Raw genomic sequence first — 18,206 nt, forward strand, 5'->3', positions numbered from 1 at the left:
TCTGTTTTATTCTCTTCTGTTCTATTCTGTTCTGTTATATTCTATTCTATTCTATTCTGTTCTATTGTTCTATTCTGTTCTATTCTGTTCTATTCTGTTTCGTTCTATTCTATTCTGTTTTATTCTTTTCTATTCTGTTCTATTATATTCTATTTTGTTTCATTCTGTTCTATTCTATTCTGTTCTGTTCTGTTCTGTTATGTTCTATTCTATTCTGTGCTATTGTTCTATACTGTTCTATTCTGTTCTGTTCTATTTTCTATTCTATTCTGTTATATTCTATTCTGTTTTATTCTATTTTGTTCTATTTTTTCTATTCTGTTCTATTCTATTCTGTTCTATTCTATTGTTCTATTCTGTTTTGTTCTATTCTATTCTATTCTGTTTAATTCTCATGTATTCTATTGTTCTATTCTGTTCTGTTCTATTCTATTCTGTTTTATTCTCATGTATTTTATTGTTCTATTCTATTCTGTTCTATTCTTTTCTATTCTGTTCTATTCTTTTCTATTCTGTTCTATTCTATTCTATTCTATTCTATTTTTAAATGTAATATTCTATGTAACATTTTTTCCAGTATGGTATCATTTTGGCTAATAAATTAAAAAATATCGAATTATTGCTACATTTAGGTTATTTGTAAAGACAGATTTCACTTATTTTAACTTCACAAACTAAACTAAACTTGTGCATAAGACTGTGTATGGACTTAATAACACACATATCTCTATAAAGCCTCACAGCCTCATTAAATGTTTGTAGAAGACTATTGCAGATAATTGTGGTCAGGTGATTATGTAATAATAATGACAGGCTCCTAGTATAGACCTCCACTGCTAACTCACCAGAAAGCAAATGTTCATCCAGCCATTGTGTGCCCACATCAGAGCTGACATTTAGCAAAGAGTAAACGAATCATTGGGTGGCCAGGCATTCATTAGTGCTCGCTGGCATGTGGAAGATAATGAGGGTTTCCTCATTCAGTACAGAGCTGGCAGTCAATGTGGCGAGGCTTTACTACACTCATCAATCCAGCAGAGTCATCTTGTGTCATTTTATTATTCCAGCTGGTCAATACTGTGCATTAGACTGACATTAGACTGACATAAATCTAAACGTAGAGACGTAAGAGTGGAATATTTAAAGCCTCCCAGATTTAATAATGAAGAATAATGAGGGGATCAGAAATGTGAAGTTCAGCACATTCTGAATGTACAAGGATTAATCATGATACATTAATGAACTTAAGGATTTAGATTTTTACTACAAAAAACGTTAGTTATAGCGCCTAACACTGACTTAACACAATTATACTAATTATACAATTAACTATTGTGTTCATCATGATTTATGAATAGGTTTTAGGGACAGAAAAGTTCAAAGGATTTATTATTATAGTAAAATGTCAATAATAAATGTTACAATAATTAAAAAGAAGTACGATTTTTATAATAGTGAAAAACAGTGAAATATCTTACAAAAGTGAAAAGCAGTGAGATATTTTATACTAAAGAAGAAGCAGTAGAATGTTTCATGATAGTAAAACAGCAGTAAGATCCTTTTTAATAGTAATAGGAATGAAGTTAATTGGGAAGAATATAAACAGAAAATTAAAGAAGAATCAAATAAAGACAAAAAATAAGTGAATAAAATAAGAAAAAAGAATATTTAAAAGAAATAATTCTAACTGCTCAGGTGACGCAACGGTAAAACACGCTAGCACACCAGAACTGGGATCTCGAATACATTGTATCTTGTGTCTGCCATCTGGCTGGGTGGCTACATGAACAACGATTGGCTGTTGTTCATTGGGTAGGACAAGCCGGGTAGAGACTCCTTATAACTGAGCAAATTATGACCTCTGCTGGCTGGTTGATGGCGTCTGCACAGACTCGAGGAAAGGGTGTGGCTCTCGGCATGTGAACTCGCCTCGTGCAAGTGATAAAATGCAGTCGGCTACTGCAGTCGACTACGTCAGAGGGGGCTTGTGTCAGTTTGCTCTCCTAAGTTGGGACGGGGGTCAGCTTCAGTGGAAAGGGAGCATAACGCAGTTGGGTAAAAATTGGACACGCTAAAATCAGGAAAAAAAAGGAAGAAAATGCATTAAAAAAAAAGAAATCAAAAGGATGAAATGAGAAGAAAAAGTCAAGAGGAAAAAAGAGAAAAGAATAAAAAATGAAGAAAAGAGAAGAAACATTCAGAAAAAAGAGACAGAAATACAATTACAAAATGACAAAACACATCTTAAAAAGACAAAATAAATCACTTGTAACAGATTTGTATAAAACTGCAGACTGTCCTTGTTTTGCTGTATTTATAGACACATGAGACAGTTATTATTATAACTTTATTAAAACAGACGAACAAAAGTTACTAAACTAACCCTAAACAAGATGAATAGGTGGTATTAAATGGGTGTGAAGAATGATAATCGTAATCATTATGATCATCAGAGACAATCATTTAATCATTTAAGTTCTTAACTCAGAATGACGCTGCACCTAAAACTTTGCCCATCTGCAGATGTGACACATGAAATAAAGTTAATGAGGCTGTTTAATGAATGGCATCACGCCACCTTTTGTGATAAATCGGTATTAAGTTTTCCACGAGTGTTCTTTTATCACCATCAGTGTAGATAGTGTGTCAGTGTTGGGGGCTGTAGATGAGCATTCGGGGGTAGATGAGTTGCCCTGTAATGACTCATGAGAGCCTGTACAGAATATATTGGCACCACTGTGGTAATCGATCATTCTGAAGCTTACCGTAACCCTGCCATAACATTCCCATCCTTTATCTCAGAGCCCAGCAACAGATAACAGCACTGAAACAGAAAATAAGCCACTGACATTACAAAGGTGGATGAATAGATAGCTAAATAGATGGATGGATTAACAGCTAGATGGATGAATAGATGGCTAAATAGATGAATAGATTGATGGATGGATGGATAGATAGATAGGTAGGTAGACAGATGGGTGGATGGATGGAGGATGGCTGGATGGATAAATGGATGGTTGGATAAATAGATGGATGGAAAAATGGATGGATGGATAAATAATGGGATGGATGGGTGGATAGCTGGATGGATGGGTGGATGGATGGATAGCTAGATGGATGGGTGGAAGGATGGATGAATCGATGTTGCATTGATGTTGTATGTTGTATCACTACACAGTGCTAGTAAGAATCAGGTTGATCTTTTTAGTAAGAACAAATTAAGAAATGTGTCTGCAAATGTTGTTCATATAAAAAATAAATGAAATGTTTAAATAAATGGCATTATGTCATGTTATGGCATTATGTCCCCCCCAAAAAAATGCATGGCAGTGTCTATTTCATAACAGTTGTGCATGTGATGTGATCAATTAGATCTTGCACTGATGTTAGTTTCTTATACTTCATGTGTTAAATGCAGCAGATTTGACTTTGATAAGGACCAAATCATTATGGCCTGAAGACTGACATAAAATAAAACCAAAAACAGCAAAGGGGTGTCACAGGAAGCTGTGGTGAGTGCCCACCGACAGTGGTCCAGAGTGGGTCAAGCTACGAACTGCCAGTAGATTATATTGAGGACAAAACTCATTGATTCCAAAGGGGAAGAATGCTACAGCATCTCTAGAATAGCATTAGATCAACAGAATAGCTAACAACAGCAGTCCCTCCAAAATCTAAATCCAAGATCCAAAATTTTATATTAAATTAAGTGAAGCACTAAAGGCCATGTAGGGAAATGTCATAAAAATTTTTAGCTTGCACATAATTGTTCAATAATTCCACCCATTCTGAGAAGTTTCCTTTTGTAGAGATAGATTTGTGCCAGACTGAGCTGCTCTTATAACTGAAGAATGCCAACAGTCTAATAAAGGCCAAACACCTAAATGTCATGGCATCCATTATGGAGATGGCTAAATGTGTGTGTGTGCGTGCATGTACAGTGTATCACAAAAGTGAGTACACCCCTCACATTTCTGCAAATATTTCATTATATCTTTTCATGGGACAACACTATAGACATGAAACTTGGATATAACTTAGAGTAGTCAGTGTACAGCTTGTATAGCAGTGTAGATTTACTGTCTTCTGAAAATAACTCAACACACAGCCATTAATGTCTAAATAGCTGGCAACATAAGTGAGTACACCCCACAGTGAACATGTCCAAATTGTGCCCAAATGTGTCGTTGTCCCTCCCTGGTGTCATGTGTCAAGGTCCCAGGTGTAAATGTGGAGCAGGGCTGTTAAATTTGGTGTTTTGGGTACAATTCTCTCATACTGGCCACTGGATATTCAACATGGCACCTCATGGCAAAGAACTCTCTGAGGATGTGAGAAATAGAATTGTTGCTCTCCACAAAGATGGCCTGGGCTATAAGAAGATTGCTAACACCCTGAAACTGAGCTACAGCATGGTGGCCAAGGTCATACAGCGGTTTTCCAGGACAGGTTCCACTCGGAACAGGCTTCGCCAGGGTCGACCAAAGAAGTTGAGTCCACGTGTTCGGCGTCATATCCAGAGGTTGGCTTTAAAAAATAGACACATGAGTGCTGCCAGCATTGCTGCAGAGGTTGAAGACGTGGGAGGTCAGCCTGTCAGTGCTCAGACCATACGCCGCACACTGCATCAACTCGGTCTGCATGGTCGTCATCCCAGAAGGAAGCTGACGCACAAGAAAGCCTGCAAACAGTTTGCTGAAGACAAGCAGTCCAAGAACATGGATTACTGGAATGCCCTGTGGTCTGACGAGACCAAGATAAACTTGTTTGGCTCAGATGGTGTCCAGCATGTGTGGCGGCGCCCTGGTGAGAAGTACCAAGACAACTGTATCTTGCCTACAGTCAAGCATGGTGGTGGTAGCATCATGGTCTTGGGCTGCATGAGTGTTGCTGGCACTGGGGAGCTGCAGTTCATTGAGGGAAACATGAATTCCAACATGTACTGTGACATTCTGAAACAGAGCATGATCCCCTCCCTTCGAAAACTGGGCCTCATGGCAGTTTTCCAACAGGATAACGACCCCAAACACAACCTCCAAGATGACAACTGCCTTGCTGAGGAAGCTGAAGGTAAAGGTGATGGACTAAACCCAATTGAGCACGTGTGGCGCATCCTCAAGTGGAAGGTGGAGGAGTTCAAGGTGTCTAACATCCACCAGCTCCGTGATGTCATCATGGAGGAGTGGAAGAGGATTCCAGTAGCAACCTGTGCAGCTCTGGTGAATTCCATGCCCAGGAGGGTTAAGGCAGTGCTGGATAATAATGGTGGTCACACAAAATATTGACACTTTGGGCACAATTTGGACATGTTCACTGTGGGGTGTACTCACTTATGTTGCCAGCTATTTAGACATTAATGGCTGTGTGTTGAGTTATTTTCAGAAGACAGTAAATCTACACTGCTATACAAGTTGTACACTGACTACTCTAAGTTATATCCAAGTTTCATGTCTATAGTGTTGTCCCATGAAAAGATATAATGAAATATTTGCAGAAATGTGAGGGGTGTACTCACTTTTGTGATACACTGTATGTGCTCTTTTTCTTCAGCAGCACTGGGTTGTGTTTATGGGTTTTTCCTCTTTTTAATACAGTAATTTTATGTTCCTGGCATTTTGTTAAAGTGTTCGCGTGTGAACAAATCAACCGTAATAAATGAGATTTTATAAAAGACATGATCCTAGATTAGCATTTCTTTCACCGTTTACTGCAATCTAATGGCATCAGTGAGTGTGTTTACATGAAGAGTATAATCACCCGTGTTTCTGCCCTTTAGTAAGATGAGTAGCACTTAAAATTAATCTTTTTTCTATTGGCTGAATAACATTCAGTATAAAGACCTACACTGACATTTCAAAACATTTGGACAACATTAGGAGGCTCAGAGTCTGATTTATTCTAATGGTGTTCAGTGGGGTTAAGTTTAGAACATGTATGGGCCCTCCCTAAAATATTGCCACAAAATTGGAAGCATATAACATCATATTTCATTGTTATAATATTATGGTAATATTAATATGATAATGCTTGAAAAGCACATAGGTAAAGTACGCTAGCCCCATACTGCTGGGACCCTTGGATCTGTGGTTCGAATCTTAGCTGTGCTACTGGCCGGTTGGGTATCTGCATAGACATGATTGGTTATGTCTGAGGAATGGAAAGGTCATATAACCTAGACATTGGGAGGTGCACTTGTTAGTGTGCTTTGAGTGTTGGTCCCAAGCCCAGATAATATAAGGAGGGTTGTGTCAGGAAGGGCATCCGGCGTAAAATGAGGACAGAATGATCCACTGTGGTGACCCCTAAATACAAGAGCAACCGAAAAAAGTGCTCTTTGCTCTTTACAATGCCAGTAGAATGTTATTATGTATTTTGTCTTAGTACGTTTAGAACATTTTAATACATTAAATATAATATAAAATGTTGACATTCACTATTAAGATTACTGATTTGGACAACAGGGACAACAATCAAAACCAGGACTCTAAAGCTGTATGACACCCACACTATCTTCTGTGTGGCTTTAATATATACTTTAGTGGCGAGCAGTTTCTGTTATTAGAAATTGATCAACAAATGGAGTGGGTGCCACACAACACTAGAGTCCTCAAGATTTAGATTCAAACCTTGTATCTGGTGTGTTGTGAGATACTCTGTGATAAATTGTTGGCCTGTCCAAAACATACTTCTGCTTTGTGTCTTTGTGTTTATAAGTGATGCTGGACTCGCCCCAAATGTAATCAAGAGAAAAGCAATTATTGAAAAGAAATGTAAGGAATGATTTTTAGCACTAAACTAATTACATTGTTGGTGCTCACATCCTGTCAGTAATAGTAATAACTCCCTCTTGTATTATTGATTTTGGTATTTGGTCTCATTAAGTGATCTGGGCTGAATTGGGAATATTATTTGTCATTCTGACTCTGTTAGAAATTGATTTTGTATCTTTATTGTAAAATTTTTCTTCATTTTTAGCATCTGCTCGATTGAGCTTGTTCTCCTAATGATGTTCTGTCTGTTTCTAGATAAATCATGGATGCATACGCCCGAGGCTCTGGCCAAGCACTTTATTGCCTACAATGCCAAGGTACGTTATGGACATTCTTTTATGGGTGAAAATACAGTAAATCACATAATGACAAGTGACTTGTTCCTCCCGATCTAGTCGTATCTAATCACCCTCTTGCATTACCCTTCCTAATTACTGATGTTGACCTCCACTCTGACTGAGGAGAGCTGTGACTAACACACACTCCCTCCAATGTGTGCAATAGCTGACTCCATTTTTTCACCTGCACAAGTTGAGTTTATATGTGGATCAGCTTTTTGTATGGAGAGACACACCCTGTCCACATTATCCTTCGTCTCTGTGCAGGTGCTCAGCCTGCTGGGTGGCAGAGCTGAGATTCGAACCGACGAGTTCCAGATGTCAGCTCTTGTAAGCTATCGTATTTACTGCTGCGCTACCGTGACTGAGCGAACTTAATGACCTGCTCCGATTATATTATTGCAGACCATTTATCCTTAACCGTAAAGCTTTGGCTGTGGTTCTCAACCTTTGGGTTCAGCACCTAATGCAGGCATATAGTATGTAATAACATTCATTCTACTGACTCATTAAAATTAGCATTATTAGGTTATGAATTCAGTTCTTCCATTCATGCTCCTCAGGACAATATTAACTGAGTGTTTTGCACTTATTAATAATCTGTTAAATGTGATCTGTGTGCAGTAGAACGTGCACTTTACTGTAAATGTGCCGGTGGATTAGAAAGATGGGTTGTAACAGGGTTACTACAACCCTACTACAACCTAAAAATGGGGTCACTGGCCAAAGATGATTAAAAACTGCTGAGCTGTAAATGTATTTACCAAAAAAACATTTTTTATATGTACTTTAATACAAATCCATGCTTGATCTAAACTGGAAGTGACTGGTGCTTGTCTTGACTCATACATGCTTGTGTATTGAAGATCCCGAGTCTAGAGCTTTTGTTTGATTTAATATGATTTATTTAAAAAGGAAATAAAACACCACAACCTGAATCAATATAAAGCGTTCTTTGTTTGCAATCCAGCGTGCTGTCATTACGTTTTATTTATGCTTAGGTCAAAGACTGTATGCGCTGGCACCAGCACCCAAAATATTCCACCCCTCACCAGCAGCTTACTCATTACTCACTGAGGTTCATATTGAAGCCAGAGACTCAAACAAGACAAAGGAATGCTCACACACTCCTACAGCCAGACTTTTAAAGGAAGCTGTCAGTTCTGTCTTCTTGTATGATTCTCCTGATGTTAGGGCGCATTCACATGAAAAGCGGCAAAACCGCGAGCCTCATTAAGTGGTCTCAAATTGCCGCTTTGTTCAGCGCTTGGCTTGAGTGTTGTGGTAATCAAAGTGCGAATATGAGACAAATCTGCATTTGTGTGGAATAACCGTCAAATCCACTCTGAAAGTTCCACATACATCTATGTTTAGCTGGATTTTCACTGTTTCACTTTTAAACTTGTGTTATAGCTCAGGCCGCTGAGAAATGTGAGAATCAGCTTCTCCGAGAGTCTAAACTGCTTGTTGTTAAAATAAAGCTTAATGTGGTTTAATGTACTAAAAGAACAACACAGGAACACTAAACTTCTCTTTATTATTACTGCTCATAAGTTCTCTTTACTAATTGAATTCCTCGGTTGTTGTTGTAATACAGTACTTCACATTAAGTATTGTTCACGTTAAGCATTGTTCGTACTACCTGAGTCGCTTTTACTACATCATATCAAACAGTTTGTCTCATTGGAGGCACTTTGAAAAGGTTGACATCAAACTGGGTCAAAGTTCAGTCAGGTGAGCTTTAAGTGGCACGCCAAGAGCAAAAATTATCAGCCCAACGCGGCAAAATAGCGCAGTGCTAAGCAGCATCGCCAAACTCAATAGGTAACTGTTAGGTTCTGTGGCGTCAGGGGAATGTGCCATCTCTCCCTGACGCCACAGGCCTTACAGAGCAGTGAACGAGCTGGCTGAAATACCTGGCCAGCTCGTTAGGGCGAATGCGCTGCAGCTGTGTCCTGTGCCTTCCCCTATTTTAGGGATAGGCGCAGAGCTGCAGCCGTCGCATCTTCTGCGTTTGTTGGCCTTTTTCTTTCTTTCAGTTTGTTTGGCACTGCGGTGCCCTTTTATGTTTCTTTATTTGTTTTATCTCTAGATTGTGCCGCCGCACTGTGCCGCCGCCGCTGTGCCGCTGCCGCCGGGCCACCGGTATTGGGGCGCCACCAGGCCGCCGCCGCCGCCAAGCTGCCGCCATTTGAGGCGCCGCTGTCGTGCCGCCGCCGCCGCCTGGTCGCTGCCTTCAGGTCGCCGTCGGGCTGCTGCCGCCGAGCCGTCGAGCCGCCGTGCCGCCGCCACCATGAGATCCTGTTATCGCGCCCAGAGGAACGCGATCCCCTCCCAGCGTAAACCGCTGGTGACAGCGTCGCGTTCCGCTGTCTGGAGCGCTATTACAGCGGCCACTTCCCAGCCAACTTGGCTGGTGACAGCGCCGCTGTGTTCTGTAGCGTAATGACGCGGTTGCGTTCCAGCAATCCTTGCTGCCGACCGTAACACCCGGGCTTGTAAAAAGCCCGTGTTTTTTCCCCCTTCTCCGGCCAACAGCGCGAGGTTTTCCACCTCGCGAACCCGGTCGCTTCACCTCTTTAGTGCTGGGAGCGGTTTTGCTTTCAGCGCTGCTGTGGCAGGCTGCGTAAGCTCCCAGCCAGGAGGTGAGCGACTAGGGTTCGTGCCTCGCGCTTCCCCTTCTTGTTATTTGTGTTTTTCTGTTTATTTTCTTGTATATTGTGTTTATTATTTAGTAAATAAAACCCTTTAATCAACTTCCTCTGCATCCTTGGGTCCTTCCTTCCCCATTCATAACAGTAACAACGGCACATTTAACACAAAAGCAGTATTGTTGCTTCTCATGTAAATGCGCCCTTAGAGTCTGAGAGCTCACTACTCATGTACAGTTTAAATCAGATGTGTACCGACGTCCGAAAGTTGGGGTTGTTCCCAAAGTTGATACCTCAATAAAATCTTAAAATTTTATTCATGCCTCTAGATTACTGAAACTTTTTCTGGAACTGGGAGGATTTGGGGTATGCATTAATGTTGGTCTTAATAATAAAGTCACCCTAAATCTTTGACTGTGTTCCAGGGGGAGCTTCTAAAAATAAATGTAAGGATAAAGTCAGTTTAAATAGATAAGTTTAAAGATGAAAAAATAATATTTGGACATGTAAAATCCAATAAAACAAGAATCTGTGATTTAAAAGACAGTGTTTTCATTGACCAATTTAATAAAAAGGTTGGGACGGGGCCAAATTTCACCATCATCTTTCACCATCTGCTGTACATAAGATAAAAAATAAAGATTTAGGGAATTCAGAGAAATCAAAATTAGTCTAGGACAAAGTCAGAAACTGCTGTTGAATGTAAATGATCTTTAACCCAACAGATAGCTTTGCATGAGAAACCCTCATGTTACTGCGATAAATACAGCCACGTGGGCTTGGGAGTAATTCACAAAACCGCTGTCACTCAACACATACCACCACTGCATCAAAAACTGCAACCTTTAACACCTTTGTGCAAATAAAAGCCAGACATCAATTTTATGCAGAAATGCTGCTGAGTTCTTCGGGTCAGATCCGATTTCAGATGGACCAAAGGCAGGACATGTGCTGTGGTCAGATGAGTTCATGTTTCAGCTTGTTTTTGAGAAAAACAGACATGGAGTTCTTGGTGCCAAAAACAAAAAGGACCTTCCAGACTGTTACTAGCAAACTGTGCAAAAGCCAGCATCCGTCATGGCATGGGGAAACATCAGTGCCCACGGCATAAGCGAAGCATAAGCATTTGTCCATAGACTATCAATGCTGAGACATATGTTTGAATTTTAGAGAGACAGACGCTGCCATGAAGGCGACATCTTATTTCAGAAGACAATGCCAGGTTTCAGTCTGAACGCGTGTCCTAGTCTGACTTCAGTCCAGATCTGTCTCGTATTGAAAATGTATGGCACATCATGAAGAGGAGAGTCGGACAACAGTGACCATGGACTGTTGAGCAGTTCAAGTCTCATATCAAGCAACAATGGACGAAAGTTTCACTTGCAAAACTGAAACAATTAGTGTCTTCTGTTCCCGAACCATTAAGAAGTCTCATTATTAGGAAAGGTGATGTAACACAGTGCTAAATATGTTTTTAAATAAGCTGCAGGCATCAAATTCTGACTAATTATAAAAATAATAAGCAAAGCTTGTAGTTTTTTAACTTTAATAACCAAGCTGTTGAAGCACATTTATCTAATTCTTAATTAGGAAGTTCATTCAGGTGTTCAGAGAGCAGCATGAGACTTTACATTCCATTTGAAACTGGGATTTGTTCTAGAATAATTAGCAGTGACTGAATTGAACTCCCGTGGACAGAAGAGACGTAAGACGATGTAATAACACAACATGAAGTAATCGGGGAGCGCTGTTACGTCTTTCACAAAGCGATGTAGATTCATACAGAGAGCGATGGATCTTCACTCTCTGAAGTGCTCATCAAAGAGCTGTTACTACAGTTTTAATAACTTTAACACGTTAATTAAATTCTAAATATAAGTGGGTGTGGTAAGCAGCAGTTCAATTAATGTTGTTGTTTTAAAATGCACCAGTGTTTTGATGTGTTTGACAGTGGGTAGCACTGTCGCCTCACAGCAAGAAGGTCCTGGGTTTGATCCCCAGGTGGGACGGTCCAGGTCCTTTCTGTGTGGAGTTTGTTCTCCCCGTGTCTGTGTGGGTTTCCTCCGAGAGCTCCGGTTTTCTCCCACAGTCCAAAAACATGCAGTGAGGTGAATTGGAGATACAAAATTGTCCATGACTGTGTTTGACGGTAAACTTGTGAACTGATGAATCTTGTGTAACGAGTAACTACCCTTCCTGTCATGAATGTAACCGAAGTGTAAAACATGACGATAAATCCTAATAAACAAACAAACCATACTTCACATTACAGATTTTATGCTCTTCTATTAAACTATTTTAATTTTCCACCAAGCCCACAACCCACCTTGAGGTCTTACTTGCAACTGACCGACATACAACTGATCATTTTCCCCCATTTCTTGTCCGAACACTTTAGCTGCTTAACAGTATGGGATAGCTATCATTTTATAATGCACGACTCATTTGTAATGTGAGACAGGCCGTACTAGCACCTGCACTCTCTTACCACAAAGCCATGTTGTTGTAACTTGCAATGTGTAGATGTTAAACTTTAAAATAGTACCTTAATAGAATAAAATGCCTTTATTTGTCATATATACAGTACATATACAGGTGTACAGGCCGTTCTAGCACCTGCACTCTCTTATTCTCTCACAAAGCCGTGCTGTTGTAACTTGCAATGTGTGGAACAGCATCTAAATAATGTTGGCCAAAATGCAAATGTACTCCTGGTTAATTAATGGTGCCTTTACAGCCATGCAGGTTACCCACACCATTGGACCAGATGCAAAACCTTTACCATGAGAGACACTGTCTTCTGGTCCATGTGATCAGGCCTAAAGATCTCAGCATTATTTTGCTTATTTTGATTCAAACTCCAACCTTTCAATTGACAGCCCAAAGCTCTACCCACTAGGCTCCACTGTCCTTTTTAAATTAACCCTACAATTCACCCGATGTTATTTTAAGTATAAAACGTAATATATTTTGGACCCTCCTATGGGACCACAGACTGTGGACTTTTTTCACACTGGCACATTGTCTTACATCGTTTGTGTGTGTGTGTTCAGTTTCTAGGGAACACTGAGGTCGAACAGCCCAAAGGAACAGAGGTGGTGAGAGATGCAGTTCGAAAACTCAAGGTAAATGAACACATAATGACTGTTTTGGACCTCCTTCCACTGACCTTGCACAGTCACAGCCAAATATTACAAACCGAGATCATTCTTTGAGTGAATGGTAGTGCCAGCAGTGCCAGCTGTTCTTAGTGGTTTCAGGCTGATCTCTGTACAGTATAATGTGTAATAACTGCATATGTGCTTGCTATTATCTCACTGGGTCTTATAATGGATTATTTTGTGAAACTGGAGATTTATGGATCGATCATATTGAGATCTGGGAAATTCAGGGAACTCTGAGCAGTATTTGCAGTGTGACGGGGCATTGTTCTGCTGAAAGTGTCACTGACATTTGGGTTTACTTGTTCTGCAACAGTGTTTATTTATTGATACATGTCAGAGTAGCATCCACTTCATTGACAAGACCCAAGGTTTCCCAGAAGAATATTCCCCAATGCACAATAAGTGCCGGCTTAACCTCTTCTTATAATGTATCCCGGTGCCATCTCTTTCTCAGTTAAGCGATGAACAAGCAACTTGACGTCTACATGATATAAAAGGAAAATGATTCATTAGACAAGGCTATCTTCTTCCACTGCTCCATGGTCCAGTTCTGATGTTTGCGTGCCCACTATAGGACAGGGGTCAGCCTGGGCACTCTGTGGCTGTGTAGCCACAGATCAGTCAGAGTGCCCATGCTGACCCCTGTTCTATAGTGGACACGTAAAGTGAGCAATGAGCAGCGTATATTGAGTGATGAAACAAGATAGCCTCGTCTGATGAATCGCTTTCTTTTACATCATGTGGACAGACAGTTCCTTGTGCCACATATACAGCTGGGATGCACTGTTTGCTGACACCTTTGTGTCATATCCAGCGTGACATTTTTCAGCAATTTGTGCTACAGTAGCTCTATTGTTGAATCTCTGAACAGCTTAGGAGTCTGTGAATGTCCATGTGTGGCCCAGACTTAAACCCCATAAAACATCTAAGAGATCTAAGAGCAGTTCATTGACACTTACCATTCAGTCTGAGTCCAGAGCTTGAGAGGATCTGGCATCATGAATGGAATAAACTGCTCAAGTCCAGTTGTGCAAAGCTTGTAGAATTATATTCAAGAAGACCAAGTTATTACCTCAAATTCTACAAAGTATTGAATTCTTGCTTTTGTGATTGGGATATTTCAGTGTAGTCTGATGGGTAAAATACTGTTTATAATCATTCATATCTAACTTAGGCTGAATTTTATTTGTCTTTTTGTATCTGCAGTTTCAAAGACACATCAAGAAGTCAGAGGGACAGAAGATTCCCAAAGTGGAGTTACAGATCTCCATCTACGGAGTGAAGATATTAGACCCTAAAACAAAGGTTTGTTGATATGTACCTGTAGGATTTATAATGTATGGTGGTGTAATTGCTGTTAAGGATTTACAGGATTATTATGGGTTCTAATCTTACTGGATATCAGCTGGTCAATCGTCTGTGCATATGACATTTACATTTGTGGCATTTAGCAGATGCTTTTATTTAAAGCGACTTACAATTATGACCGAACACAATTTGAGCAATTGAGGGTTAGGGGCCTTCCTTGCTCAGGGGCCCAACAGTGTCAACCTGGTGATGGTGGGGCTTGAACCAGTAACCTTCTGATTACTGGTATCTTAACCACTAAGCTACCACTGCCTTGACTGGGTATGACTGGGTAATGTCGGGTATCCTACATTCATATCAAATCCATTTTTAATACAATGTTTTAATGTTTCCAGTGCAGTATTATTCCTCTTATTAAATACAGGTACACTATATGGCCAAAAGTATTTGGACACCTGACCATGAGCTTATTGGACATCCCAAAAATAAATGGTATTAAAACAGAGTGACCTCTATGTGATCCCTCTTTATAGAAAGCTTTTCACAAGTCTTAGAAGTATGTTCAAGAGTTCAAGAGACGCTTTATTGTCATTTCAGCTATATACAAGTACATATCGAAACGAAACGTTCCTCCAGGACCAGGGTGCAACACAGAACAAAAAGTGCAGGACAATACAATACACAGTACAGATGAACAACAGTACAATAATGTCTGTAGGAATTTGTGTCAATTTAGCCAAAAGAGCATTTGTATGGCTGGGCACTGATGTTGGTCAAGAAAGCATCAATTGTTGTTCCAGTTCATTCTAAAGCTGTTCAGTGTGGCTGAGGTCAGGGCTCTGTGCAGGACACTGGAGTTTCTTTAAACCGAGATTTTCTTCATGTCTTTATAGAGCTTGTTTTGTGCACAGGGGCACAGTCATGCTACAGGAAAGGCATTCCCTAAACTGATCCCTAGGATGCAAAGTTGGAAGCATGTAATTTCCTTGATATAATTAATTTCTTACACAACTGTTGTGACTAAAACACCTGAGTTCAGTTCTATAACGTCTGATACAACATTAAGAAGTGCGACGTTTTTCTTACACCCCGAGTTACTGTTTTATTTCTCTACAGCGATCACACATCATTCTGAGACACATTTCTTTATGACTGTATGACAGAAAGTGTTCTCATATGAAATGATGTGCAGATGTTTGTGTTGAATGAAATACTAAAACCTCTGGTGTGTTTCCTCTTGTGACTGAATTGGATTTGTTATGAGATTAGTGCTCGATGTCGAGGTTTTTATCTGATCTTTTCTTCCTCCACTGGATTAAACATTCTTTATCACAGCATGGTGTCTTACACTGCAGAATAAATTAGAAATTATATCTGTTTTTGAACCATTATGTTGAAAAATCCCCTAAAACTTATCATCAATTAACCTTAAAACATCAGAGAAACCATCAGTGAATGCGCCTTAGAGGCTGGAATACATTTCAGAGGGATAATTGATAATCTCATTATATTAATTATAGAATTAATCACTGGCTTAAGTGTGGGGTCATAAATACATTATAATTTGTAGTTTAGTTAGTTCATTTTTGTTATTAATTTATTATTATTATTATTATTATTATTACTATAAACACATATTTTATTTACTGTGAATCAGGGCTAGCTCTAAAATATATTTCTTGTCCAGAAATTTGGCATGTTTGAAAATGCAAAATTAATTAAGATAGATTATTATTTTAGATTGTTACATTCTTTATATTCATAATAATACAAGTAAATGTATTCATTTATATTTATATGTTTTTACAACCGCTTTTTTTTGGTCAAAGTCACAGTAGGTTCAGTTTTCACAAAATCTTTGGGCACAATGCAGTAACATGCCAATCAAACGTCATAACCAATCCTGTCTGTGTGTAGACACCTGACCACACGATAGCACCGCTGAGGATTCGAACCCTGGATCCCAGTTATAGTGGGCCAGCATAATTTATAAAAGTTTATATTTTGACATAAATTACAGGTTTTAAATCTTATGAAAATGACATTCACCTTATTGTCAAAACAATCTGCTAGATTTTCCAAGACTGAATTAAAGGCTTATGTTTTGTCTGATTGGCACTATCTGTTGTTGTGAATGGATAATAAAAGTTTATGTTTAGTCTGTGAATATAAATCCATCCCACACTCATACAACAAAAATCTGAAGTTTACATACTGTTGTGTAGGGCATGTACACTATATGGCCAAAGTGATTATTGAATTTGTGCGTTTTAGTCACACCCATTGCTAACAGGTGTAAAATAAATCTCTGTATTGTTGCTGTATTTGTGCCAACTTTGTAGCAACGGGTTAAGGGAGGGTTCTTTTCAATTCCATGATTGAGCCTCTGTGCAAAAAGTGAGGTTCATGGGTATGGTTGACATTTTTGGTGTGGAGGAACTCCAGTGGCCTCTGCTTCACTGAACACTATTAACTAAATGCTCTTTTGAATGAATAGGCACACATTTTCCACATACACACTCCAAAATCTTGTTATATGCCATCACAGAAGAGTGGAGTCTGTTATTAATACGTATGGTATTGGGATCGGATGTCCAACAAGCGTAAGGTCAGGTGTTTACATGTTTTTGTCCATATAATGTATATCATGGCATTTTGGGGATTATTCATGGCTAACTGACTTTATGGCTTAACAAACCCAAAACAAACCCCTGAAGCTGAAGCTGAAGCTGAAGCTTAAGTTATTACAATATGGACACTTGTAGTTTGATATAAAACTATTGGTCAGTAAAATTGTGTCTTCTGTTGTCTGTGTTTTCTTTTACACAGATAAATGTATGAAGGTTCATGCACATATTGGTTTGGCTTTTATTGTACCGGACTAATAAAAAAAGTTAATTAAATTGTTTATTATTGTACTGAAAATGTGTTCGAACTCTCTCGTGCCCCCTGGTGGAGAAAACACACTTTGCATCTAATGGCAAAAATTTTATTTATTTTATATTTATAATATCCTCCAACCCATTCAGAGTATTTATACAACAGATATAAATCAAGTATGTTTAAACTTTAAGTAAAAACTTTGAAACTTTGTTATTTAAAAATCTTAAAAAATTCTTCTCTCTTGCTTTCATTGCAGGAAGTTCATCACAATTGTCAGTTGCATCGGATATCATTCTGTGCTGATGATAAAACAGATAAAAGAATATTTACATTTATCTGCAAAGACTCTGAAACCAACAAACATCTCTGCTACGTGTTCGACAGTGAAAAATGTGTAAGATGGTCCTTTATAGAGATTTTTTCTAAATTGGTGCTTGGTTGTACAGTATATGTAGGTAGTAACTCTTAATAAATGCAGTGTTCCAATATAAGACTATAATTTAGGAGTAGAAGTATTGGGACACATTTATAATTATATACATTTGACGATGACCAACTCCAAAGGTGGATTATAAATCAGGAAAGTCACTTGAAGGTGGATTATAACCTCCTCACCCCCGAGATTGGACGCTTTGAAAACAAACAATATCCTGTAACAACACTTGTTCATTTCAGCCTTTTAAATGACATTATACAAAAAAAAAAGAAATTTTGCTTGGGGACTGTGAGTTATTTAGTGTCCAGTATACTGGACATTTGGAATTAAGAGCATGAAATGTGCAAGATTCTGAAAAAATTTACATATTATTATTACCATTATAACATGTGACATATCAAGTATTGTACATTTATGGCATAATGTAATACATGTTTATAATATTAAAAAGCATATACTAGTTTATACAGAAGTTAAAATTTACATTTTAATTATTTATATGAATATTTTAAATATTTAATTTAAAACTTTTAATTTTAAAAACTCAAACCTTAAAAATGAAAACTCAAATTTTTTAATTAAAACATTTAGCTTTGTTCATTTCCCCTTTTCTTATGAACAAACTTTCCTTTCATAGATATATTTTAAAAAACAAG

General features: G+C 38.7%; 1 protein-coding gene across 2 annotated transcripts in view; it reads left to right on the forward strand.

The window, feature by feature from the left end:
- gulp1a (GULP PTB domain containing engulfment adaptor 1a) overlaps positions 1-18,206 on the forward strand; it is a 111,310-nt gene that overhangs the window by 82,538 nt on the left and 10,566 nt on the right. For both annotated transcript variants that reach the window (XM_063006060.1, XM_063006059.1), the window contains exons 4-7: positions 7,026-7,087; positions 12,813-12,884; positions 14,130-14,228; positions 17,371-17,508. In XM_063006060.1, the coding sequence (XP_062862130.1) occupies positions 7,026-7,087; positions 12,813-12,884; positions 14,130-14,228; positions 17,371-17,508 (371 nt within the window). The remainder of the gene's footprint in view (positions 1-7,025; positions 7,088-12,812; positions 12,885-14,129; positions 14,229-17,370; positions 17,509-18,206) is intronic.

Source organism: Trichomycterus rosablanca, chromosome 12, assembly GCF_030014385.1.
Source record: "Trichomycterus rosablanca isolate fTriRos1 chromosome 12, fTriRos1.hap1, whole genome shotgun sequence".
Lineage (NCBI taxonomy): Eukaryota > Metazoa > Chordata > Actinopteri > Siluriformes > Trichomycteridae > Trichomycterus > Trichomycterus rosablanca.